Source organism: Atractosteus spatula, chromosome 26, assembly GCF_055471065.1.
Source record: "Atractosteus spatula isolate fAtrSpa1 chromosome 26, fAtrSpa1.hap1, whole genome shotgun sequence".
NCBI lineage: Eukaryota > Metazoa > Chordata > Actinopteri > Semionotiformes > Lepisosteidae > Atractosteus > Atractosteus spatula.
Window position 1 is genome coordinate 6,586,900 of NC_142731.1, and position 27,045 is coordinate 6,613,944.

Sequence of the window (27,045 nt, forward strand, 5' to 3'; positions counted from 1 at the left end):
GTTTTCTCTGATTTTCCCCAGTGTCTTGTTAGATTAGTGTGAACTTCTAATCGGGAAGTTGGGGGGAGCCCCACTAAGCTCCACTGAACTGTGCCAAAGGCTGCTTTGTTCTTTTGCTCATACACTGCAAATAGTGATCAGGTGGAAAACATGAAATTTCAACAACCATTTCTTCCTCCCTTACGCAATCCATATAGCCCTGCCTCGTACCTCGATCCTGGCAGTAAGGATACAGAGGATGGTGTGTGTAGGAGGTACTAGGCATTACATTGATAGCTCAGGACCTGTTCTGTCTTGCTTGGATGGATTACTCACAGCTGGGATAAAGTTTGGGAATATGCAAACCTCACCGGACAGATTAATTTCCTTTTTGCATTCGAAAAGAAAGACGCATTCAAATGATGTGTTGTCCCTGAAGTCGAACTATCAGGTGGGTGACTTTGCTCAGCACGGTCTAAAAGAAATGCATATCAGATTATCACCACAGCTACTGGCTCTTCAGTGAAGCCTGAAACAATTCAAACCATTGTGCAGAGAGCATGGAGACAATTCCTTGAGTGCATAAAAGCACATAGTTTATGCTGCTACCCTAAAATAATGCAGTTTATTCAGAAAAGGCTTTGAGAACTGATACTGGACAGATACCAGATTAAAGGTTTTAAATTTAAGGTGTTGCCTGCATAATCTATTCCTTCTGCTCACTATGATATTCTGATGATCCAAGATCAAGGCTACCCAAACAGCAGCCCTTCCAATCCATTTCAATTTGAGGACCTGATAGGCAGCTCCTTTACTGCTGTGTTTATCATGCTAATCATCAATTAAATAATTAAGGGACATGTTGCAATTGTTGCAGGACATTTGTTGGATGGGGTGGACTGGTAGGGCTGTAGGCTGATTAGCCTTGGTGTAGGTTGAGATGGCTTGCTAACTGTGTCAGAAAAGAGAAATTCTTCAAAGACCAATGAGAAGAAGTGATTATTGTTCTGTTCCATATGCACAGAGCATGTTGCTATACTAATGGGGTGATTTGAAAAATCTTCTTGCTCTGTTTTTGGAGAATAACTGTAAGAGCTTTAAGGTGAAAATCTAGACTGGGAATATTGCTATTTTTTCTCTCTTAATCATAGTGGTAGAAAATTAGCAGGAGTTTTATGGAGTTAGAAAAAAGCAGAGCAACCTTTTGACTGTGCAAAGCATCTTTGAAAGTGCTTTCCAGGCAACAAAAAATAGTGGAGTCTGATCAGAAGCTGCCTATGCCCAGATGAAAGTTAGTTTGCATAGCAAAGTAATAACCTGAGCAGAAAGAGCAACAGAGAGCAATCGCATGATAGCACATTAGGAGAATTGGATTACAATTGAATTGAGTTACAGGAAAATCGAGATGATGTCACCTTTTTAATGGAGCCTTCTGAGTGACTGGAATCATGTTGTTATTATATTAAACCCAGCTTGACTCATGCAATCGCAGAGGTCTGTGGCTTCTGTTCGGGCTTCAGCAGTAGGAGAGAACATGTTTCAACAGTGCAGCAGAGCATTGCACACCGTCAGATCTCTTGTGCGAAAAACCTAAAAGTGAAAACAACACTGTTTGGTTAACATGAATGGCCCGAAACTAGGATTTAGGGATTCAAGCTGGGGCATGTTTATTGACTAAGGAAAGACACGGGCCTAGTTTCTGTAGAATGGGGCTGAAAGATCTAGGAGCCTGTATACTGACTCTTTCTGTACCTGCTAGTGGAAAACTCGTTGTTTTGGGTGGTATCCGAGGTCAGTGCTGCTTGAATTCTGCTACCGAGAAGCCTGCATGTTTTGTTGTCATCGTGTGAGTCTCTTATGTAAGCAAAGACAAGGCTGTGCCAACCACAAACAGTGTCTGCCCTTTTCTGCATTTGGGAGACGTTTTTGGGAAAACTCACATCTGTTTGCAACAAATACTGGAACCTCTCGGTGCTGCAGTCCAGGTTACCTGGATTGTTGGTTATCCAGTTGTTCCACATTTATGAAGCCACAGCGACTGCATGCTAGGTACAGTAGATTGTCAACTTGTTAGTTACCCTGCACTGGGCAGACCAGAGTAAGCCTTTAATGGTTTTTAATTGTCAGGAACTATGAAAGCATTACAAGAGTGGGAATCCCCTTGTTGCAATTTGAGATCCAATGAGCTGCAGGCGGTATGGTGCTTCATGCTTGCTACCTTCATTTGAGTAAATTTGCCTAGACAGAGGTGGAGCTAAAATACCAATGAACTTGCTCCTCTGCTCCATCAGCCTGCAACTTGTACAAAAACAACACACATGAAACTTCCGAGCTGTCAGCACGCCTGTGACACTGCTGTCTTTTTAGGACTCCTTGCTGGTGTCTGGCACTTGTAGGATATGATCAGTATGAAGTAGTTCAGGTGGGGAGCTGCGTCAGCAACCGTAGGCTGCAAAGGAGCAAGTGATAGGTTTATTCAATCCTGAAAAGAGAAGAAAGAAAACGCAACGTTTCCGGTCTGGAGCCTTCGAAGAAACTGGAAGCCAAGGTACTGGCTTCAACCACATGCCTAGGTCTCCCCTGTTCCATACTCCCACTACCCTTGGCGTAAAGAGGCCTTTTAGTGTCATGTTATTAGACCAGCCTCCTTTTTATACAGTAAGGGAACAGGTGTCATTTTTAAATTTCCGAGTGAAGTGCACTTCGCAGCCCTGTGGGTATTTCTGAGACAGAATGTGGAGCCAAAATCTGATAACATCTCCAGGAAGATTCGAAGCGCTGACAAACAGGCGATGTGGGGACGTCCCCTGCGATGTACAGTATGTAATCTTTTAATGTGTCACATGGCCCTTTTTTTAAAGCTGAGAGAGCCGTGGATGCTCGATGTGGGCCTGCTGTCACCCATTGTGGAGTTTCTTTGGAGTGGAGTTTGGAACCGTGAGCCCAAATAAAGGTCCCCACGAAGACTGGACTAGAGGAGTGTGCCAGCCTGAAAGGCCCTGCCACCCTTCCTCCTCCTTTCGAGACCGCGGCCACGAGGACGCTGTCAGACACTTGAGCTGCCTTGTAAAGGGACTCCCCCACTCCCATTCCCTCAAACTGCGAATGGCAGATACGCTTTTTTTAAAGTGAATACTGTTAACAAAACGCGAGTGCTTGAACTAATCACATGTAACTTCATCCCCTACATGTCAGTGAGCAAACTCCGAAACGTTGTGTTTTCTCTCTTCTCTTTTGAGCATGGAATAAACCTATCACTTGTTCCTTTGCAAACTGCTAAGAACTATCCAAATGTAAAACGTTGTTTATTCTGGTGTCTGGGATAATGACACTGCCATATGTCTTGTCAAATACAGCTGATAAGGGTATTTAACATATCACATTTCCTGACATCACATCAGAAGGTCAGATGGCTGCTTTGCTTTTAAGAACAGCAGGGTTTGTGTCCAAATGGCCTGCTTAGATCTCTCGATGAGTGCAGGGAGGGGCATTAAAAACCCTTGTCCCGAAAGACCCTCTGTGTGTCTCTGTGAGTCAGAGCTGTCACCGGCTGCCAGCGCTCTCTCATTTGTCTTCATCTTCCTAGTGCCTTCTGGGTAATTTTCCATTGGCGGTATCTGTGATCTGGGCTAGACCAGCAGGTTAGATTATTTGCCCGATGAGGTCGTCTCGCAGCTGTGATCCTGCTCAGTACAGGAGTCTGTGGGATCGAATCCTCTAAGACAGAGTCAGGGTGGTGCAGCTGAAAAGGGGGTGGCTGGTTTTATTCCAACCAGTGCTGATTACTCGATGGGAAATCAGTCGAGCTCCGAAAGAGCAGCAGAGTGAAGGAGGCGGCTCAGGGTGGAAATGCGAAAAAGAGCATTCTGTTGATCTCACTCAAAATGAAATCAGCCCTGCCCTTGGGGGGTAGAGAGCTCCTCTCCAGTGCGCCGCGAATCCTGCCTGCCTCTGAGCTTGCGGTCCAGTCGCAGTGAGCGAGATCCCAAGGTGCCGGAGTTTCAGTTCGCTTCACCGAGGAGGCCACAGTTTCTCTTTCTGTCTGTGTGCGTGATTGAAGCAGAAATGGCTCTGCTCTAACCCCGAAGCGAAAATGATAACTGCTTCTGAATCACCCGTTCGGATGTTTTTGAAGAACGATCATTAATTAAGAAACCAGAAACCTCTGAGCACCAGCTTTTCTTTTAAAGCGTGAAGTCATGTTCACATCGCCTTGTACCAGACCCACATCGTTACAAAGATAATGTTTGCCTTTGGTAAATCCACAGCAGTGCTATTTCAGTCCCAGCTGTAAACAGTAAGATTCTGATCATTTCTGTGTTCAGCATCACAGACCTCTGAATAACTCCCCTGTTCCTGTCCAGTGCTGAGCTGGAAGCTGGCATGTGGGTCATGTCTGTGGGCAGAAAAAAATGCTGCAGTGCAACAGCGCCCACTACTGGCCCTTCAGCGGCACTGCGGCACCAGAGTAAGAACAGAAATTGAGAGCTGCGCAGGCGGTTTTACAGTATGAGACTGTTCCACTTTCAGAGTGACAGTGTCCTGGCAGTACCTTGGTTTTTAAAAGTTTGATCTACAAAACAAAACCGCTTTTCTTGAATTCAGTTTGGAAAACATCGTGGCCTTGCAGTGCTGGGGCTCAGTCCCAGACCTGGGGTGCTCTCTGCCTGGAGTTCTCCCCGTTTTTGCGTGGGGATCCTCCAGGTTCACCCGCTTCCAGGCATACTGGTAGGTACTGTAAATTGACTTCTGGGAATAGTGGTCCGAGATATGAGTGTGTGTGTCCTGTCCAGGATGTTCCCTGCCTTGCTCCTGTTGCGTGCTGGGATAGGCTCCTGCTCCCCGTGACCCTGAATTGAAAGAAGCCGTTAGAAGATGGATGGATGATAATGGATGGAAGGGAAAGGACACTAGAAAGCACATAAGATCAAGAACCCAGCTAAACTGGAAAGACCAGGAGTAGAACTACAGGAGTAAATTTGGTTTCCCCACAGAGCCAATGCAATAGTGTCCTTCTGCATCAGCATCCATGTCAGGCCCTGCATGGCGCACAAAGCTGTGCTATGAGATAAAGATGTGTTTGTCTCTTCACTTTTTGGTGAGCTGTGTTTTTTTCCACATTTGTAGCCCCTCACCCCTCACACAGGGCTGTGTAGTGTGGTAGAGCTCAGTATATTGTTTCATTCGAGAGAGAGATTGCTTTAGAAAATATTTCTTCCAATTGAAAGCAAAGGCGTCTGTCTGAGGACTTGCACAGATTTTGCACAGGTTTCGATATTCACCTCATTTTTTTCTTCCGAGTATTTTTTCATGCATTGTTTTTTTTTCCCATAGGAACAAATTCGGTGTCAAGTAAGAACCTTGCTTAAGTAGAAACGGAAGAAGACATGAAACGCATGTAGCAGGGTGTCGAGTGCAAAGAGCAGGAGATAGAAAGTGGTTTTTCATGCGATTCCTCAGATCTGAGGTGTAGATTGTGAGCACCAGTCCTAAATCTCCAACGCCACTTTTCTTAATAGAGATAACGGTGCCACGGGGTACAGGCCTTCTAACACGAGAGACGCAGAGCTGCAGAGCCAGCTCAAGTCATATCTGAGTTTAGACCAGTCATAAAATTGCAACTGGTGTTCTGCATACTGCATGCAGCCTGAAGGAAGCCCAGCAAAGGTTTCAGATGTTTTTCATACACACGCACAGCAAGCCCTCCTCCCTGCCTCCACCCCCAGCTCAGTAATGGAGAACTGAAACTATGTGCTCTTCCAGACAAGCTACTGTGTCACTTTCGCATCGGAATATCCCCCAGCTCCAGGTACGTGTGCAGGTGGGCTTGCGTGCTCCTAGAATTCTCTCCTTCTGCTGGAGACGTGTGGAATGGTTCTGGCTTGAGAAAGTCCTGGGCGTCCCCAGTCTCCAGGACCCGAAAAAAGCGTTGGTGCTCTTTCCTGTTGGAAGGAGGGGGAGGGAGGGGGGGTCTGGAAAGTCCCGTGGGACACGGAGTAGTGTTGACAGAGCGGCGTTGATCTGTTGAGCCAGGTCTTCAGAGCAAGAGCTGGTGGATTGCTGGCTGGAGTGCAGTGAGTAACACCACAGGGCTCTTTCTTGCTTAATGTCTCCATGTCAGTGTTGGTTCATTAGCTGTGCGTTAGCCTGCCCATGAGTCTCGCGTGTTTTGGAGTGGATAGTTATACAGTAGGTGGGTGATGAGGACTTTTTACTTTGCTGTGGTCTTTTCCCCCAAGTGGTAGAACCTTTTCTTTGGCTTTTTAATTATCCTACACAATTTTTCTTTTACCTGGAGAGTTTAGGTGAGTGTTGACGAGTGTGTTCCTGGGAATGGGCTCTAGGCAATCAGAGTGCAATGTTCAGAGCAGTGTGGGTACAGCGTGAGGCTATGTGTATAATACTGTGACTCCGATGGGAGTCTGCGTGTGTCTCCCACAGGGTGACTCCGATGGGAGTGTGTGCGTGTGTCTCCCGCAGGGTGACTCTGATGGGAGTGTGTGTGTGCGTGTGTCTCCCGCAGGGTGGCTCCGACAGGAGTGTGCGTGTGTCTCCCGCAGGGTGACTCCGATGGGAGTCTGCGTGCGTCTCCCGCAGGGGGACTCTGACGGGGGTCTGTGTCTCCTGATTGGTGTACAGTGACAGTAATGTGTGCGCCGTGTGGCTCTGATCTCTCTTCCCCTCCCAGATGAGCCGACAAGCCCCAGCGCCGACCTGCGCGCCCGCCACGTGCCCGCCTCCTCGGTGGTGTCCAGCGCCATGAGCTCTGCGCCCGCAATCACCACCAGCCCCGCCTCCCCCACCTTCACCTTCCCCCTCACCAGGCTCTTCTCGCACGACTGCAGTGAGTGACGCCCCTCGCACGCCCCCCCACCCCGGCATGCCTGCACGCCTGCTTCCAGCTACACTGGGCACGCCAGGCCCTCTCCTTGTGCCCGGGACAATTAAACACCGCCTGTACGAGCCAGGACAGCAGACCGGCGCCTCGGCGGTTCATTTTTCTCTCGCTTATCCGTTTTTTATTTTGTCAGAGGCAGTTGACGAAATATTATGACGCCTCCTCTCACAGAGGTCACAGTTAAAATCGTAGATCACATCCCTTTTGTACAAAATCTCTTTATTTGGTGGGGGGGACAACCGTTCCAATTCCCTTAGGAGTCCTGCCATCGGAGACTGAGAGCAGAAGGCGAAACAGCGGTTCTGCTCGGTCTGTCTTGGACTCGGACAGCTGTGTGTGAAGTGTCCTGAGGGGAACAGTGCCTCCCACCCCCCACCCTCTTCTGCTCTGCTTCTCCCCCGTAACCTCCACTCCGTTTTCCCTGCTCTCCAACCCCCGCGCTTCGTTCTTCTGCTGCGTGGCTTGATTCCCAGGCAGTCCTCGAGGTGTCTTTTCACCCCGTCTCTTCCGGGATTCTGTCTCCCTGTCTCCGAGCAGGCAGCATTAAGGCCAGCCGGCGCTCCTCCTACCTCCTGGCGATCACCACGGAGCGCTCCAAGTCTTGCGACGAGGGGCTCAACACCTTCCGAGAGGAGGGCCGCGTCTTCTCGTGAGTATGGCCCGCCTCCTGTGTGGCCCCGCCTCCTGACCACGCCTGTGCATGACCCCGCCTCTTAGCTGCCCCGCCCCCCCAAAAAAATCGACCACGCCACCCTGAGCAGTAGAGTGAGGCTGTGTCCCAGTTCTCACACCGAGCCCTGAGCCTTTCCCCCAAGGCCACACTTCTGTGACATAGAGCAAGGGTGGACTTCAAGTGCGTGAGTATTCGAGGAGCACCGTTATAAAAAGGGTAATGGGACACCCTCGCGTGACATCGCTCCTATTTATCAGTGGCGACTTCTCTCCGGTTTGATAGGCTAGAATATTGAAACGTTCCCTTCAGCAAAGTCTGCTCCGATCCAGACTTCAGAGAAGGGCGCATGAACAGCGCATTTGGGGTGCTCGTGAGACACACAGATTTAGAAATGGGACGCCCTAAGCCCTTACAGACTTGAGCGCGGACGCACATATGAAGGGCGCAAGACCACAAGCATAGATGTTGAGACACGGCCAGGGAGCAACGCACTGCTGTCCGCTAGTCCCTGCTATTCCTGGTTCTGCAGAGTCACCTGAGTGTCTTCTTCATGTCCCCATTCATCAGGTCTTCACTGTTTTAGGACTGTAACTGCCTGGTGGTACTGTGGCCCTCCTGGGCCAGCAGGTGTGCTCAGTTGGCTTTTTTTTCCCCCTGTTATTGTGTTCAGTTGGAGCAGGAGCAATCGAGATCAGGAGACGAGACAATGGCCTTGCTGTTGGCTGCCTGATGAAACTCTCTCTTCTCTGTCGTTTCAGGAGACTTCCAAAAAGAGTCAAAAGCTTCTTTACCGATGGGGTGAGTTCAAAACTACGAAAGTTCACGTCTTAAGAGAACGTGTTTCAGAAAGGAGTAACAAAAAATTCTGGGGGGGATTGAATTAATAGTTATGCATTGGTGCATTGTCATCAGCTCTGCATGTGTAAGAGCTTGCAGGTGAACCTATTTCTAAGTCGATATTTCCGCAGCATGCCATATTTAAATTCCACTAACAATAATTGTATGTAACGACTAATAACAGCTACTCATCATTAATTTGCGTGATGCCTTTGGTGTCTGTATCACCAAAGTAGAGCAGGTATGTCGGGATGGAAGTTAAACAAAAGCCTTAGCTCTCTTTTAAACACTTAGCACAGCATCTCATGGTTCTGAAAATCTGTTCTTTCTGTTTGGCTACTGTTCAGCCATGCTGCAAATCTGATCAAAAGGGAGAAGCAAGCAGCAGATTTTCCATGGCGATGCAGAGGGCAGTGTTTCAGGGATGATTATGAGGCAAAAGCACAAGCTGTGCTGGACAGAAAAGCAGTTGCATTACCTGAAAGACAGCTCTGCTGAGCCTCAGGTGAATGTCCACACCTGTGTCTCATTGACTTGCCTTCCCTCTGTTTCAGTCCCTGGAAAGTCTGGGGGCTGCGGAGGACACGCGGTCCAAACGCCACTCCACCTCCGAGCTGAGCAACCTCACCTTCAGCGACGTGCGCAAGGAGGGCTGGCTGCACTACAAACAGATCCTCACGGAGAAGGGCAAGGTGAGCGTGCCCCCAGAGCACACCAGCCTCAGGGGGCATCTTTAACTGGGCGTGTCTGTGTGTGTGCTGCAGAAGTGAACATGTCTGATCCTTGTGTCTATGTGTGTTTCAGAAGTGAACATGTCTGGTCCTCATGTTTGTGTGTATTGCAGAAGTGGACATGCCTGATCCTCGTGTCTGTGTGTGTTGCAGAAGTGCGCATGCCTGATCCTCGTGTCTCTGTGTGTGTTGCAGAAGTGCACATGCCTGATCCTTGTGTCTGTGTGTGTTTTAGAAGTGCACATGCCTGATCCTCATGTTTGTGTGTGTTGCAGAAGTGCACATGCCTGATCCTCGTGTCTGTGTGTGTTGCAGAAGTGCACATGCCTGATCCTCGTGTCTGTGTGTGTTGCAGAAGTGCACATGCCTGATCCTCGTGTCTGTGTGTGTTGCAGAAGTGCACATGCCTGACCCTCGTGTCTCTGTGTGTGTGTTGCAGAAGTGCACATGCCTGACCCTCGTGTCTGTGTGTGTTGCAGAAGTGCACATGCCTGACCCTCGTGTCTGTGCGTGTGTTGCAGAAGTGCACATGCCTGACCCTCGTGTCTGTGCGTGTGTTGCAGAAGTGCACATGCCTGACCCTCGTGTCTGTGCGTGTGTTGCAGAAGTGCACATGCCTGACCCTCGTGTCTGTGTGTGTGTTGCCGAAGTGCACATGCCTGACCCTCGTGTCTGTGTGTGTGTTGCAGAAGTGCACATGCCTGACCCTCGTGTCTGTGTGTGTGTTGCAGAAGTGCACATGCCTGACCCTCGTGTCTGTGTGTATGTTGCAGAAGTGCACATGCCTGACCCTCGTGTCTGTGTGTATGTTGCAGAAGTGCACATGCCTGATCCTTGTGTCTGTGTGTGTTTTAGAAGTGCACATGCCTGACCCTCGTGTCTGTGTGTGTGTTGCAGAAGTGCACATGCCTGACCCTCGTGTCTGTGTGTGTGTTGCAGAAGTGCACATGCCTGATCCTTGTGTCTGTGTGTGTTTTAGAAGTGCACATGCCTGACCCTCGTGTCTCTGTGTGTGTTGCAGAAGGTGGGCAGCGGGATGCGGCCGTGGAAGCGCGTGTACTCGGTGATGCGCTCCCACTCGCTCTTCCTGTACAAGGACAAGCGGGAGGCAGTGCTGCTGCAGGCGGGGCCCTGCGAGGACGAGCAGCCAATCAGCATCCGAGGCTGCCTGGTGGACATCGCCTACAGCGAGACCAAGCGCAAGCACGCCCTGCGGCTCACCACGCAGGACTTCTGCGAGTACCTGCTGCAGGCTGAGGACCGCGAGGACATGCTGAGCTGGATCAAGGCCATCCGGGAAAACAGCAAGACGGACAGCGAGGTGAGTGAACTGTGAAGCGGGAAGCAGACCCTATGAAACTGAAAACAGCAGACACTTCTTTACCCAAAGAGTTGTGGGTGTGTGGAATCAGCTGACCGCCCGTGCTGTTAAAGCCGATACCCTGGCTGGATGAGATATTTGGATCACTTAAAAAATAATTCCCAAACCGGTCAGGTGGGAGGAATGTCCTTCTCTTGTTCGTAAATGTTCTCATGAGTGCACTGTGTGCGTGGCCCTGTCCCACAAACCAGCAGAGCGATCAGGTACCAGAGCTGAGGACAGGCTCCCTATCTCCTGACAAATCCTGGTCAAAGGAGAGAGCTTGTGTTTTGAAAGCTGGCTGCAAGCACGCTGCTTTGTGCGATTGCTGCTCGTGCCTGAAGACCTCCTAGTCCCGCAGTGCTAAAGATCTGTTCTTTGCGTCCTTGACAGGAGTCCGGTTTCTCAGGGCACGCGCTCATCAGTAAGAAGCTGAACGAGTACAGGAAACACAGGTGAACCCAGGGACGGGGCAGGTGGGCCTGGGGTGGTCATGGTATACGCAGCAGTGCTGCTGTGTTTTTGCCATTATGACTTGTAAGCTGCTCTTTTGTGTGTAGACCTAGGTTTGTGTTTAGGTGTGTGTTCCTCATTTCAAAGCACAACAAAGACGTAGTCTGGGGCGGGAGAGGGACTGAGAACAGAGCTGTGTTGTAGTCCTCTCCTGCATGTTTTAAATTATTATTAGCTGTGCCTTTCTCTGATTAATGCTAGAAATAAGAACCCTTACCGGAGCCCAGCATTGTGTCATTCTAAATAATAAATCCATATCATCACTCTCGTTGTTATGGGTTGGCCACGTGTGTTGAGAGGTGACTCCGGGCTGTCCCGGTCTCTGTGCAGTCCTACAGGCGGCAAGCCCGACTCCTCTCCCAGGGCGGCCCGGATAAAGCCGCCGTTCCTGCTGACCAAGATGGACAACGCCACGGGGGCACCCCGCTCCCCCAAGACGGACTCCTCCGGAAAAGGTGAGAAGCATCCTGCCTTCTCCAGTCCCTTCCCCCGGCTTTCCGGAGCTTTTTACAGGCAAGGGTGTTGGAGTTAGCCGGTTCAGTCAAGAAAGCTGCTGAAATTGAGGTTCCTTGAGAAATGTTCCTTGAGAAAATATTCTGTGACTTCTGGATCTTCTGAAGCTTTTTAGAAGTTTGCGGGGTTGTCTAGACGGACTGTTTGATCGCGGCTCTTAGGATAGGTTAGAACTGGCCACGGATTTCCTCCCGCGCTGCTCCACTGACTGACTGATCTGTCCTCTGCTCTGTCCCGCCTGCCCAGATGAGAGCAGCCCGCCCAAGTCGCCCTGGGGAATCAACATCATGAAGAAGCCCAAAAAGTCGGGGCCCAAAGCTTTCGGGGTGAGGCTGGAGGACTGCCAGCCGGCCATCAGCAACAAGGTGAGGCCTCATCTCCCTCGCCCTCCGTCTTCATCTCAGACACAACGAAGTGAGACAGTGCTGTTTTTGCTCAGGTCTAAAAACAGACAAACCTTGCAGGGTCTGTAGATCTCCCACTATGTTTGGGTGATGCCAGGCCTTTTCACATCTTGGGCTTCCCTGTGGTCAGGCGCCGTCTTGACATGCTGTCCATGCCTGTTCGGGGCCTCTTTTGTGACCAGCCATGCTGTTAAAGCTGATACTCCTGGCTCCTTTAAAAAAAAGATGAGATACTTGGTGCTCAGTGCTATGTGGTCTCTCTCCCCCCCAGTTCATCCCTCTGATCGTGGAGATCTGCTGTGGGCTGGTGGAGGAGATGGGTCTGGAGTACACGGGTATCTACAGAGTGCCAGGCAACAACGCAGTGGTATCCAGCCTACAGGATCAGCTCAACAAGGGCATTGACATCAACCCTTCAGATGAGGTGAGGCCCTGTGCTTGTGCTTATTAGGCTCAGCCACAAGAATAAAAGATTTTCCAGTCCGTGTCTTTGTTACAGCAAGATTCTTGACTTGATTCTTGAACTATAGGCAGAACAGAAAAAGGACTATAAAGCCTGCACCTTTAAGAATTTTAAGTTCTTACGCTGAAGTCTGGATTTTTTTGTACAGTTGTGAAATATGTGGGAGGTGTAAGCTGAGCCAAGAAACCAGCTAGATGCCGATGATGCCTTGTCGCTGGCAGTGGCTGCTGTGTGTTGCGCTGTTGAGTATCTGTCTTCTGTCGCCCCCAGAAATGGCAGGACCTGAATGTGATCAGCAGCTTGCTCAAGTCTTTCTTCAGGAAGCTGCCAGAGCCCCTGTTCACCGACGGTGAGTTTCCCTCTGAGCTCAGAGAGCACACGCACTCCCTGATCGCACCCGGGGAGGGCCAGGCTGTCTTCCCCTCAGCTCGGCCCGGGAGATCTGTGGCATAAAACTACCATTCCGGCCTGCGCCAGGGGCTTCAACATTGATCCAGGAGCGCTAATGTCACTGTCTCAAGATAATGATAGGAGGTCAGCCTTGGACAAGGTGATTTCTTCAGAAACGGGGCAGGCACAGGCATGTTCTGTTACCATAGCTGGGCTAGGTCTAAGGAAAAGGGGGCTTTAGAGTTCTGCTCTGGTGGCTGAGAGTTAATAATAATGATTTAATAATAATGACTTTATGGGTAATGGGGACTCCCCTCCACCACCCCCAGTGTGTATCCCGTACCTGGATGATGCGACGGCAGCCATAGTGCGCCAGTACGCTCCCCACACACCAGCTCTCAGTGGGGAGGAGAGCAGAGTGACGAAGCCAGTTCATAGATGGGGATTATTAGGAGCCCATGATTGGTAAAGGCCAGGGGGGGAGTTTGGCCAGGGCAGCACCCTTACTCTTGGCCTGGGATTTTTAATGACCACAGAGAGTCAGGACCTCAATTTTATGTCTCATCTGGAGGACAGCGCCTTTTTTACAGTATAGCGTCCCCATTGCTATACTGAGCCATTAGGACCCACACAGACAGCAGGGTGAGCCCCCCCTACTGGTCCCACTAACACCTCTTCCAGCAGCAACCTTAGTTGTTCCCAGGAGTCTCCCATCCAGGTTACTGACCAGGCTCACACCTGCTGAGATCCAGTGGGCTGCCAGCTGTGAGCTGCAGGCTGATACTGCTGCTGGCTATATAATAATTAGAAGCATCCTGACCCTCCCTCTCATTCCTACAGACAAGTACAATGACTTCATCGATGCCAACAGGATGGAGGATGCTGGGGAGAGGCTGAAGACCATGAAGAAGCTGGTGGGTACTGGCCGGAGGAGCAGGGTGGAAAGGCAGTGGGACAGGGGTTTCAGGGAATGGGATAAGGGGGTGGATTTGGGACAGGGAGAGGAAACGTGTTGCAAAGGCTCCATTCCACCCCTGGCACATGGCAGCATTACTGTACCTCTTTATGGGCAACTCTTCAGACCTCTGGTATGACATTCTAGTAGATAAATCCTGTCTGAGAATTAAGGAATCTCTGCTGCATCTACAATAGGAAAAGTGCATGGAGCACACAGGATAGGATGCGTAATAAATGCTCTATTGATTAAACACAGGTGAAATCAAATAGTCTTTTTGGTTAGTTACCAATCACAGGTAGCTCTCAAGTCTAGCAGAGACTGGATCAAAGCTAATCCCAGTTAATCCTCCTCACTGGGATGCTGGTCCGTGAAGGGTTATGCCCAGCGTGTTGGTCTATTTTGACACAGCTGGCTGGACCGCAGGTGTGGTGCTGATGTGTATTGTTCAAGGGTACGGCAGTAGTGTCTGCAGCGGGGACTCGGACCCACGACCTTCCAGGCAGGAGCTTTCCACCGTCCTCCCAGTCTGGCCAGTGAACAGTAACTGTCTTACTCTCCCGCTGTCTAGATCCATGACCTGCCAGCTCACTACTACCACACACTCAAGTTCCTGGTTGGCCATCTCAAGACTGTGGCAGATCACTCGGAGAAAAACAAGGTGAGTCCCAGCGCTCACACTAACCGTGGAGAAATCCCCCACACCTTCCCACACAGTGCTCTGGATGCCAACTTAACGCAGGTCCAAAAACCTGCTTCTTGGAATAGCAATTTCCTTTATGATCAGCATGAATTAATAAATAACAAAAACGTAATATCATGCTGGGACGTCATTTTTGTAATTTGCAGTTTCTTTCCAAAGTAGCAATTACCTTTGTTTCAATCACTCAGCGCAGTAGCATTTACTGGTCTTCCCCACCCCAACCTCCTGCCATTCTCCCTCCCTCCCTGCCTGTAGATGGAGCCCCGTAACCTGGCGCTGGTGTTTGGCCCCACTCTGGTAAGGACCTCTGAGGACAACATGACGGACATGGTGACCCACATGCCAGACCGCTACAAGATCGTGGAGACGCTGATCCAGCATGTGAGTAGGAAACCGCTCGAACTTGAACTCGGAGCTAAACGCAGACAGAAAACATGCCTCCCTCTTTTGCTGGAGAGCTAAAACCTTGGTGTCGGCGAGTCTGCAGAGCTGCACGGCCTCCCATAGGCACGGGCAAGACAGAGAGCGCGATGCCGTCAGCAGCAGCAGAAAGCCACGGGCCCTGCAGGGTCATCAGCCAGCCTCACAGGCCGAACAGCAGCTCCTGGGATGGCCCTGCATGGCCTCTGGGAAGGTGGACTCTGTAGCCATTACGGGAGTGTCCCAGCTCCCTGGGGAAAGAACATGCAGACTCCACACAGATAGCATTCAAGGTCCAGGTCCCTAACACTGTGAGGCAGCGATGCTAGCCACCCACAAACAAATCCACCAGAACATTAATGTTTTGTAAGGATTTGTAAATGATAACAGTGAATTATCCCAGCCTAACATATCCTGCCTGCTAGCCTATGCTTATTTAGTGTAGCTAATAGAGAGATGAACATGGTTGAGACATCTTTTTGCTGCTCTAGATGAGTTTTGACCTTTGACCCTTGCCTTGTGTGTTTGGGTGCTCATTGTTTTGGTTCTTTTTTCTTGAATTCCAGCATTCCTGGTTCTTCAACGAGGAAACTGACAAGGATGACAAAGTAAGTCATGCGGAGTTACATGATGAGTTGTGATTCCGTTAACATGTAAGTGAGTAGTTTAGCGCAACCATTTCTCATTCACAGAGCTGACAGGAACCATGAGCCATGAGATGTTATCAGATAGATCTAATACAATGTAAAATAACACCCTTCTTTAATCTAGGTCTCTGAGTGCTTATTTCGTCTGAATCACACCTGTGACGGTGTCTTAAGGTCTTTGAAATAAAGACAAATTCAGAGTGTCTTTCTCTCTGCCCGTATCACAGACGCCAGTGGACAAGGAAGACCTGCAGCCCGTCCCCAACATTGACCACCTCCTGTCCAACATTGGGAGGACAGTTCTTCCAGGGGAGGCCTCTGGTAAGAGCTAAACCACAGCACTGCCCTGTGTCTTCATGCAGGGTGCCTCAGAGACTGCACCAGCACTGCTTTCTGAATCCATAGCTGAACTTAAACTCGGCTAAAGTCTGTAGCTGTAGTTCTCTTTAAGTAGCTAGGGTTTGGACTTTTATACCTTCCTTTTATACTCACTTCCCCCTCTCTCTCTCTGTACCGTTCTGCTCCTTTTTCCTAGCTGAGCCTGTGGAGCAGCCTCTCCGGTAGGACTGGGATTTCTCTGGCCTTGTGAGAGAGTCTGTGTGTGTGTGTGCGCTCTCAGGTTCAGTGCCGATGTGAGTGTTTGATGCCCCTGTGTGTCAGTCCATGAGTGAGTGCCTTTTGACCTGCGTTACTTCACACCAGCGGCTGTGTTTTGGAGCTTCACCCATAACTCCATCGCCTTGACGCCCTGTTTTTGTCCCTTCCCGGTGTGTGCGTCTGTGTGTTGGAGCAGCCCCTGTGCTCACTGCCATCTCTGCCCCAGCTCCCAGGCTTTCCCTCCTCACTGGTGAAGCACCAGCAGTGTGTGTGCTGTGATGTGTTCGCGCTGTGCTCCTGTGCTGCCTGCTCCCTGGGGTGCTGAGGAGGGGGTGCAGGGTGACCACAGGTACACACACCCCACAGCCCGAGTGAGGATGGTCCCTCCCCTGAGCCACCGGCCTCTCGTTAGACCCGCGAGCCCCCCCACCCGGGATTTTCCACTTTCCCGCTGGGGCAGGTAGCCGGGGACTTGGAACCCTTCGTAATTTACAGCTTCTCCAAAAACGCACACACCTGCGCCCGAGCAAAACTCCACTGAAGCAGTGCCTCCACAAGATGAGGGGTTTGTGCTTCAGTCCTGTGGCCTGGTCTCTGCACCCCTCCCACCCCCCTCTCCAGTGACACTGACCCACTAGTGGACGTCCCGACAGCCCTACTCTAACCTCCTCTCTCCTCCTTTCCAATTTCAGATTCAACCAACAGCGACTCAGCTAAATCCAAGGTAAGAGAGCTTGCTTAACAACTGTACTCTGCTGGGAAGTTTTGTGTTCAATCCCATGACTTCCTATACTCCCTTCATACGGCACAGCATAGGGAGTATTTGACTCGTATTACTCTTTCATCATTCTAATAGTGATTTCATTGATTCACAGACCTATATTCTGTGGAGAGGGTCTCTATGAACTTTGTACACACTTTCTCTGCTGAAGGTGGACATTCAGAGCTGGTTTAAACCTGTTTGGATGAATGCTGGACTCAAGGGCTACAATGTAATTCTATACTGTTATATAGGAACTCGTGCGACGAACCTAAATAACCAATTGTATTATAAAAGAAGTGATCTTTGGCAAATAGGGAAGTAGGAAGATGTGCGTGATTTGGGAACACTGCCAATCTTGTAAGCACAGGGAAGCATGCTGGATAAGGGGAAAATATCTAAGGACTGCTCTAGTTTAATTTCTTTGAGAAAAATACACCAAGCATCTCCGTGTGTTTCGCTCCCATGCGCATGAAATAAGAACGTCTTTTAACTTCTGAGCCGGACTCTGGACTGTCTTTTAAGTGGGGAAACTTTTCCAGTTCCCAGTTAATTATCGGCCCAGTCTGTACTGGGGCTGAGCGCCAGTGTGCAGTCCGGGGTCCTGCGAGTCATGCGCCGTGTCGTCCCTGTGTGTGTACCCAGGGCTCCTGGGGGTCCAAGCGGGATCTGCACGCCAAGGACTTCCTGACCTTGTCCATCATGATGTCTGCCGTCACCCGCAAGCGCAAGAAGCGCCGCGACGCCCGGCTGCTGGGCAGCAGCACCGACGAGGACTCCGAGCACGAGCCCGTCAAGGCCAGCAACCGCGGGGGGCACAGGCCGCCGCAGGGGGGGGGGGAGGAGGAGGAGGAGGAGGCGGGAGACGCAGAGCCTCTCGGGGATGGAGAAGAGGAGGAGGAGGAGGAGAAGGACGAGGAGGAGGAAGAGAAGCAGGTGGCGGCGGGGCAGCCCCGGGGGCAGGAGGAGGGGGCGCAGGAGGGCGCGGCGACGGCGGCGGCGGCGGCGAAGCCCAGGCCGTGGCGCGCCCCGGAGGACTCGCGCTCCATCGTGTCCGGCTACTCCACCCTGTCCACGCTGGGCCGCAGCCTGGCCTCCGAGGGCCGCGGCGACGAGGCGGACGACGAGCGCAGCGAGCTGGTGAGCGAGACGGACAACGAGAGCGGCTTCGCCTCGCGCTCCCTCACTCAGGAGAGGCCCGAGAAGCCGCCCCCGGCCCCCCGCAGCTTCCTCTACAGCCACTACAAGCCCCCCCCGGCACCCCGGCAGCCCCCGCTGGCGGGAGAGGAGCCCCCGGAGCCCGGGGACAGGAGCGAGGGGGCCCGCTCCACCACCCCCTCCTCCTTCTCGTCCTCCTCCACCGCGCAGCGGCTGCACAGCCGGCCCTCCTTCAACTCCCACAAGCTCATCCAGTGCGACACGCTGGCCAGGAAGAAGCTGAAGGGGGACAAGGCCAAGGCCCGCTCCCTGGACCTGGACCTGGAGCTGGGGCTGGGGCTGGGGCCGGCCTCCCAGGAGGAGGTGAGGCCGGGCGTCTCGGCGGCCCCGGTGCACAGCAGGGCCAAGGAGCCCCCCGGCCCGCCCCAGACCGCCGGGCCGGAGGGGGGGCGGGGCTCCCTGGCCGAGCAGGTGCGCGCCCGGCTGCTCAGCTCGGCGGACGACATGTTCGGGGTGGGCATGCGCAAGCCCCACTCCCCCGAGACGCGCCGCAAGAAGAGCGCCTGGCGCCGCCACACCGTGGTGGTGCACCTCAGCGGCGGGGCGGCCGAGCCGCGCCCCCCCGAGGAGGGAGGGGGCCGGGCCAGCTCTGGGGGCCAACGCCCGTCGCTCGCGTCCGCGCCCCCCAGCGCCGAGGACCAGGGGGTGCTCAGGAGCTCCGCCCAGACGGGGGCGGCCAAGCCCGGCGCCCGGGGCGCCCCTCCCGCTCCTGATCCCACGCCCCCGCCCTGCCCGGCACAGCCGCACGCGCACGCAGCCCCTTCCAGGATCCGCCAGTACCTGTAGCGACACCGGCAGGGACCGCCATGGGGAGCTGCTCCGGCCCTGGGATCGCCAGGCCCCCTCAAGCCTCTCGGGACGGCTCCCGTCCCAAGAGCAGAGAAGGTGCGCCCACGCGGCTGGCAGGAGGGCAGAAGAAGCTCGTGCCGCCGGGAGAGACTGAGGTCGGAAAGGAATGCTCCTGCTTTCTTACGACGCCGCGGAAACCTGAGAGAGGAGACCGAGGAAAAGACAAAAACTCCGAGATGGAACAGAACCAGAACTGCGATCTACAGTGCTTTGCAGGGATCTTTTATTATCCGATTTTTTCAAAAAGAACACAACAGCAGCTAATACACGCATTCTCCACCCGCAGGGGTCCTGGGTCATGCGGCTTACTGAAATGTCGTGGTCAGATGACACGTTGACTCAGTAAGGGGCTTCTACCTGCGCCCTTCCTGGGGACAAAGGGGGCCCTCTCCGGCCAGCCGGGGCAAAAATGCCAACAGGGTACCAAGGACAGTGATGGGAGTCGCAGCCCTCCAGTATGCTTGCATGGCTCTGTAGAGTGGCCAAGGTATGAGCATTGGCAGGGAACCATAGTGGGTCTTGAACATCGGATCGGTGTGCTCAACAGTATTACACAGTCAGTGTTACAGCAGGGGTCTGGGTGTAAGCGCTGTCACGTCTTCATTCTCCATGAACTCCATTCTAAAGATCAGTTGCATGTACTGTACATGCATATGCAGTGCTGTAGACCTCTTTTTAAAGGCAGTCCTACGCCCCAAGTGGACTGAGACCAGTGTTTTTAGACCGAGCTCTTGGAGCTTTAAAGGAACAGTTCGCATGCCCTAATGAATCCATCATTCCTTCAGTCTGTATACCGTCATGTTCTGCTTAGATTGTTAAACTGCTGTGGTCAGTAAATTAACATGCAATACCTTTTGAATACAGTTCTGAAAACCAAATATGAGGAAGCCACAAGAGGAAGGGTTTCGGTGTCGTGCCAGGATGGTGTGCCTGTTGGGCAGCTGCAACAGTAATTTGCTTCCCCCATGCGTTTAAAAATCTGAGCAGAAAGAACGACGGACAGGTGTACACCATATGCAGTAGGTAGCAGAGGTCAGGTGGGTTGCAAAGGCAAGTGTCTTTTCAGTTCGTGAGGAACGATCTTACTTGGCGTTAAAAATAAATTACTGTCTGGGAACATCGGTTTGCAAAGAGTGAAAATGGAAGACGTCTCAAACAGTCTCTCGACCATTAATCCTCGTAGGTTTCAGCTAGAAGAGCGACTGGTCTCTGCTTTCTGAAGCACGCGCTCTCGCGGTAGACACCAGCGCGAGTTTCCCGCTGGTCACTTGGGTGGTCATCAGGCAGCGGACGCTGTGAGGGGGGCAGAGTGCTGAAGTGGCTGCGAGTCTGAGATTATGGAGGAGTGGGAGGAAGGGAGATCAGCTCCAGTGGAGTCCTTGATTACCAGCCATGCTCCTCTCCAGTCCCTTTTGAGGAAACATTTGTCATTGGCCTCACGTGTGGCAAAACCCTGCACCAGGGGGTCCCAACTCCTGGGTCCAGGGGATCCACCTGTTTGTTTTGGCTCTGCCAGAGCCCTCCATCAAATCATTCACCCTTCCCAGACATAATAATAGCCTTCCGCCAAGCTCTTTAATTGTTTTCAGTCCCTAACTATACGGCTTTTTTACTATTGCATCTCTAAAGTAATTTAACTTTTAAAAAAAAAACGTTAGCAGGTTGCATCCAAGCAGCTTGTTGGTTCAGTTAAGGATCCTTTCCCGCACGGAGCTCAGCTGCAATGACTACCAGCAAGTGTGGGGGTCCCCACGACCGGGTTTGGGAACCCCTGCTCTGCACTGCCACCTGCTCGGGTGGCTCGGAGTTGTGAGAATGGCGTAAACCTGCACACTGGGTGCAGCCTGGCTCGCTCTGTGCCCCTGGCTCACTGCCTGACACCAGGCAGCCTTCACAGCCCTGTTGTGTGTCTGTGCATGTGTGTGTGAGTGCGACTTTTGTAACATTTGTACAAAGCCTTGCTAAGTTAACCTCAGTGTGTATATAATTACAGTCTGATTTGTTTTTTTTTTCATTGTTTACATCAGTGCATCCCATGCACAGTCATTTCCTTTAAACTGTTACTTGAAATGTTTTCCCTATGTTTTTTTTTTATTTTTTGTTTTATATACAGTATATATATATTATATATTTTTTGTAAGAAAAAGAAGTACTTTTATTGTGATCTGAACTCTCGGGTTGTTCCTGTGTAAAGAGACTGTTCCTCTCCTGGACAGCCCTGTTCACATGGCTGCTGGGGGTTCTCCTGTTATCCTGGGAAATACTCTTGACTGGTGTGGATTAAAAAAACAACATGCATTTCACTAAAGCACTTATTGTGTATGGACTACAGGGCATTTTCGGTAGAACTCGTTGATCCTGGCTTTTGCTTTGGAACTTGACAGCTTAAAGAAGTAATGAAAATATTCCCTCACAGTCTTTTCTGTTTCCCCCCCTAGAAAATGGGTGTCTCCCCTGGTCCTGGGGGGCCGGTGTATCTGGGGGGGGTTCTCGATTGTTTTAAAGCAGCAGCACCTGAAGAGTTGGAAGAAGCTGTCAAATTAGTCCAATTAAGACAATACCATACTAATTGAGCTCGTTAAGAGCCGAGCTAGAATGAAAACCTTATAGGCACAGCAGCCCTCCAGGACCCGGAGTGGACGGCCCCGCCTGAGGAGGTATAGACTGAAAACAAGGGGCGCCCCCCTCCCCAACATGAAGGTACACTCTTGAAAATGGGGGGCATCGGTGCTGAGCCTAGCATCAGTTCCCCCTCGGAGTTTGTTTTTCATTCTCCTCGAGAGTGACGTCCCCAGAAAACGGCTCCTTTTTAGAAGTAGCAGTGTGCTGGGGTGGTGAAGACGGCATGGCTCCTTTGTCAAAGAGGACGCTTGGCGAACAGATCCAGAACACTCCAGCACACTCCACTCCAGCCTTAGCTGCTCGATGAGGCTAGTGTCCCAGTCGGTCTAGGACGCAGAGTGAGCAGCTCAGTGGATGCAGGTGGTCTGTGAGAAGTATGCTTAAGTGCTTCCACTGCAGGACCTCCCACACTGCCCCCTGCTGGCCCTCCCACTGCCTGCAGCCTGGAGCTCTCCACTTCCTCACTCCACTGCCAGTGTGCCAGCACCTCCGCTTTCAACAAGAAGGTGGCCACATGGAGGCTAATTTGGGGGAGTATTGATGCATTTAAAAGAAAGAAATGCTTCTCCAACTGCTTCTAGCAGATGTAATAAAACTGCTTCCTGTGAGGGACTATTTCCTCACAGAGGTGCAGTGATCAGACGGAGAGTTCTGGGAGCACTTTGCCTAGCCCTGTCACTCAGTGAAATCCCTCCTCCTCCTTGCCGGGAACACTTCTGCGATGTATCTAGCCTTGAATTTGGGGCGCCGTACCATTGTTTCTATTGGCAAGGACTTGAAAGAGAGGGACGATCGCCACTAGGGCTGGCTCGAGAGAGACAAGTGACACCGGAAAGGATCGTGCACTAGAAAGAACTTCAGGCATAATCTATGCAACTTTCCAAGACTTCCCAGTCGAGGCGTCATCAGAGCTTCCTCTCCCAGTGAGATGATGGCGGTCTGTGTCCCCACAGCTGGGAACTCTGGACAAAGTTATTGAGACCTGGAATGCCCTCGTGTCATTGAAGAGAAATCTTCTGGGAAAGGGGTTAAAATGCCTAACTACTTTTACAAACAGATGTACTTTTTATACATACACACGGGCTATATATATATATTCATACACGTAGTCATTCGTTTGAGGACAACAACTAGTTTTCATAGTTTCCTTACTGAATTCTGACACTAGGCCTTTTCCTGGCTGTTGTTTTGATACTTCTTTTCTGCAACCGTAATGATACTAACGATATTTGGATTTCGTGTTTTGGCCATATTTCCCAATGTTTGCAGGTGGGTGGGGGGAATTCTGGGTACGTCCAGGTTGTTGGGTAAAGAGTGTTTTTTTTTTTAATTGGATGTTGTGATCAGACTGGTGGGGGAAAGATCTGAACTATCAGGACTGTGTTTACATGGGCTTGTTGGCTGCAGCCTTTTGACAGATTGTGAATTGGTGAGCTGTATGGTCTGAAGGTCTTAATTATTGCATTTGTGTGGACGTGTAACAGTAGAAATGTGGTCCTTTGGTGTGTTGATATGGGGGAAGGACCGTTGGGGTCTTTCTGTGTATTTGACATACAGCAGTTCATTCAGACACGAACCTGAAAGTGTCTTCACAGAACGTATTACTGGAGCATCAGATGATTGTACTATTTAACTCTCCTAGTCAGGATCTGCCTTACATCAATAAAAAAAATCATTTATTCTTAATTTTAGAAGGGAGCCTTGTGTGTGTGTGTGTAAGGGTAAAAGTGTGTTCATAAAACACGGCACCATTTAAAAACTTTATATCTCTTGTCATGTCTGGAAATCTAGGACTGGAAGCTCTTCTGAATCATACATGTGAGGGATTAGCATTGCTAACGTGGGGAGGAATGTTGATCTTTATCCAGAGGTTTTCTTGCAGTGCCACAGAAAGAGCATCTCTTTCTCTTTTTCCTCCCCGCTTGTAGTGGGAGCTCAGCGTGTTTCTCTCTGGGTAGCCAGACCTGCCAGATTTGCCTATATTGACCTTTTAGGGCCCTAAAGCATTCCAGTTTGTGTGTCCCAGTGGGTGAGGTAGTGTTGCCCTAACTAAAAGTAGTGTACTCTGTAATTTTAGTTTCTGCTGCAGAGGAGAACCATGCTGGCTGTTCCAGGGGGAGTTTTATCAGTGTTGCATACAGTACAATGCTTTTTCAGTTGGGGTGCAGCATAATTTTGCTCCCCCACCCCCCCCTTAAGGAGTCTATGCAGTCAGTCTGGAGGAGTCTTTTCAGAAGCTCTTCTTTTCAGCTCAAAATGCCAGATTACACAGGGAACTAGGAACATGAGCAGAAGCAACAAAGAAGAATTAACCAATAACATATTGCAAAATTGTCAACCATCAGAAAATGAAATAGAAACCTGTTGCAGAAGGTCTAGTAGTCCTTCGGCATGTTAGAACAGGGTGTTATGGACCTTTAGTCTGTTTTGCCTCCCTGCTGCCAAGATTTAAGCAATATGATTCTTTTCCCACCTGCAGCAACCTCCCCCTCGGCCCTTAGATTGTTCACCTAAAAGAAAGAAATTCTTGACAACTGCATTTCCACACTCCTGCCTTGATGCAAAAGTGATTAGTTGCTTCTTTTTGTGAGGCACATTGGGATGTATGCATGTGGAGGCCACCCCCGTCACAGCTGACCAGCGCAACTAAAGGCCGACCAGGCTGCTGTTCAGTTTAACCACAAGGCGGCGCCCTTCTTCAGCTCTGTGCCCTTGGCACTTTTAGCCTCTTCCCTGCCCTTGAACGATGAGGACCATTGGTCACATGCCATCAGAGAACCGCACCTTCTGTTCTGCATGAGCTGTCTGTCCATGGCATCCTCTCTGCGGCCACTGCTCGCAGGCCTTAGGGGAATAGCTTAGGCCGACCATCTGGCCACTGCTGGGACAAATCATTTCATCCCCCCCCCCCCCCCCCCCCCACCGTGCTCTGCAGGACCACCTGCTGAAGGTGCATTTTAAACATTGTAAGAAGCAAGCTAGCAAACAGAAGCCCATGTCCAGTCCTTGACGCTTCTGAACTGCCATCCCTTGTATTCCAGGGTTTGTGTGTGTCACCTGCAGATCTTATTTATACAGCTAACATGGGTTTTTGATGCTTCATCTCCACCTTCAGGGTTTTGTTTTTGGGTGCACAGGCAGTCAGGCAGGCACGCAGACAGGATGCTGTGTGTACCATAGGTGCGGATGTGATATTGAAAAGTCAGACAATTCCATCGCTGTGGCAGAGCTCTGCACAGGAGTGATTGTATTGGGACGTGGCTTGGAAGAGCTTGATAGCGAATGCAAAATGAAAGGCAGAATAAGGAGGCCGTGTCCACTGAAAGTCAACTCTGTACGGGAAGTGAGAGGTCTTCAGACAGGAAACATGCAGGCCATGTGACTGGAGATACTTGGACTGGTTCCTGAATGGATTGGAGTAAAAAAAAAAAAATGAAGGAAGATTAGTTTAAGACATGATTTTGGATCGGAGCAGATGACACAATAAAAGGGACATATTGCTTAAGTCTGGCTGCAGAGTGTCACTACAATTAACACACCCGCTTGGCATCTCCTAAGTATCTACAGTACTTTACCCTTACACACCGTGCTTTGGTGATAAATGCACTTGTAGCTCTGCTTCCTTTGCAACTGGAAGTTTAAGTGTGATCTCCCATGGCAGTTTCTGAGGAGTTTCTTGCCTAAACCTGAGTCGATGAGCAGTGTGTTCAAGCTGGGAGACCTGCCAGAGTGAAACGAGGAATCCTGTTGCCCCCCCAGTGGACAGTTATCATCAATGTTCCTTGTCCATTCGGGGAAGCAAATCCTGAGCGTTTGCGATGCCCGTTTCCTTGACTGTGTGAACCCCTGGACTGTGTTGTGCCTACTGCAGGGTAAAATGGTAACACAATCTTGTTTTGTTTTTTTATTCAAGATTCCTGTTTTCTTTTTCTGAAGAAGTCCTAGAAGTGCCTCATTTCTGATGGGTGTTGTTGGGGCATAATGCTCTGTGTTCCCTTGAAAAATAAGAAACAACGCAACACTCAGTTTTTAGTTTTGATCATTTTACCTTTTTGTTTTAAATTTATTTTACTACTCCACCTCCTACGTTATCCTGTTCCTTCTACCTTTAGTCAGCAAGATCTCCAAGGTGACAATAATATGGCATACCTCTCTGAAGGCTGATAAAAGCACACTCCAAAAAAAGACAACTATGCAGTTTCCTTATTCATGTCTGAAATGAATACAAAAAAAACTTAAATGCTGCTATGGGGGAAATAAGTGTTTTTATTTTATTTTTTTTTCCCCCAAACAAAAGCAACCGACTGTTCTGTTTGCAGGAAACTCGTTGACACTGGTCAAGGGGAAATCGAAGAGTAAAACTGGTACTGTGCTTTTCATTCCAGGAGAATTGAATTTACAGGGTGGAGGCAGACTGTTCATCTTCCAGCGAAACTAATCGAAACAAAAATCTGACCATTCCTCTGAGGCCTTGGACAAGAACTGTCAAACACACAAACAAGGAAAAAGACACAGAAATGAATCTGTATGTTCTATGCATATGTATTATTGTTGTTTTAAAAATGTATGCAAATATTTGCTGTAAAGTTTATTTTACCTTTTTGTACATATGGTCTTCAAAATGTGTAACATATTAGAGAAACAAAAAATATTAATTGTTTTTAAAATGTTGCTAATATGAAATGGTGTAACATTGCTAAGCCAGCCTGCATGAAACAAGTCCCTTTAATATTTACAAGGTTCAGTGCTTTAAAAAAAACAATGCAACCCCTGAGAAAACAAGTTCTATATATGTTGGAAATAAATGGAATTATTTAAAAAAATCAGTAGGTGCGATTAGTTTTTTTTTTTCCTGTGATGAAAACATGAAAAACTCCTACAAACTACAATATCAGGGTAAAGGAAATTTGCCTGAGAGCTACACTGACGTGACAATAGAAACATATTTGTATCAAGAGGTCTTGTGGTTTTGGACAAGCTTGTGTAGCGGTGGGTTGTTCTTATGCCTTAAGCAGCTGATTGGTCTCACAGTCTGTTGAAGCATTTGTTATAAGTATTCCGTTCATCATATTCTTTTCAGCATTATTTTTTAATCCTGCATGCTAAAGAACAGTTCACTGCAGTATAGTGCTGTGTGAGGTCAATATGAAAGTCAGTGGATGTCTTGTATTTGATTTTAGGGTAGATAAACCAAACAATATCCTGATTAAACCCTGTAATTGAATTCTAATTCCTTGAGTTGACATCATACAGAAGCACTTCACATGCTGGAGGACTGTCTAAACCCACACTGCTGGTTTTCATTCCAGTTTTTCACTGCAATATTTGCTTCTTGTTTTCAGTCACAATTTCGTTTCACTTACAACATACACTGGTTAACGCTCCAGCATGTTTAAGAGCCGGGAGCAAACGCTTCAGATGAGTCTGATTATTATTAGGTCAATGAAGGATTTGATTGTGTAACTGGAACACCGACCAGCAGGTCTGGGGGTCACCAGGACTGGGATGGGAAC

The 27,045-nt window shown here is 50.0% G+C and overlaps 1 protein-coding gene across 3 annotated transcripts in view; it reads left to right on the top strand.

Moving 5' to 3' along the window:
- Nucleotides 1–26,355, top strand: part of LOC148814727 (rho GTPase-activating protein 23-like) — a 95,204-nt gene extending 68,849 nt beyond the window's left edge. For all 3 annotated transcript variants that reach the window (XM_088906292.1, XM_088906291.1, XM_088906290.1), the window contains exons 8-24: nt 6,668–6,823; nt 7,415–7,526; nt 8,309–8,348; nt 8,942–9,079; nt 10,140–10,439; nt 10,872–10,933; nt 11,322–11,446; nt 11,751–11,869; nt 12,180–12,332; nt 12,642–12,720; nt 13,602–13,675; nt 14,288–14,377; nt 14,675–14,800; nt 15,406–15,447; nt 15,714–15,807; nt 16,776–16,807; nt 17,489–26,355. In XM_088906292.1, coding sequence (XP_088762418.1) covers nt 6,668–6,823; nt 7,415–7,526; nt 8,309–8,348; nt 8,942–9,079; nt 10,140–10,439; nt 10,872–10,933; nt 11,322–11,446; nt 11,751–11,869; nt 12,180–12,332; nt 12,642–12,720; nt 13,602–13,675; nt 14,288–14,377; nt 14,675–14,800; nt 15,406–15,447; nt 15,714–15,807; nt 16,776–16,807; nt 17,489–18,847 — 3,101 coding nt within the window. In that variant the 3' untranslated portion in view covers nt 18,848–26,355. The remainder of the gene's footprint in view (nt 1–6,667; nt 6,824–7,414; nt 7,527–8,308; nt 8,349–8,941; nt 9,080–10,139; nt 10,440–10,871; nt 10,934–11,321; nt 11,447–11,750; nt 11,870–12,179; nt 12,333–12,641; nt 12,721–13,601; nt 13,676–14,287; nt 14,378–14,674; nt 14,801–15,405; nt 15,448–15,713; nt 15,808–16,775; nt 16,808–17,488) is intronic.
- Nucleotides 26,356–27,045: the final 690 nt, after the last annotated feature.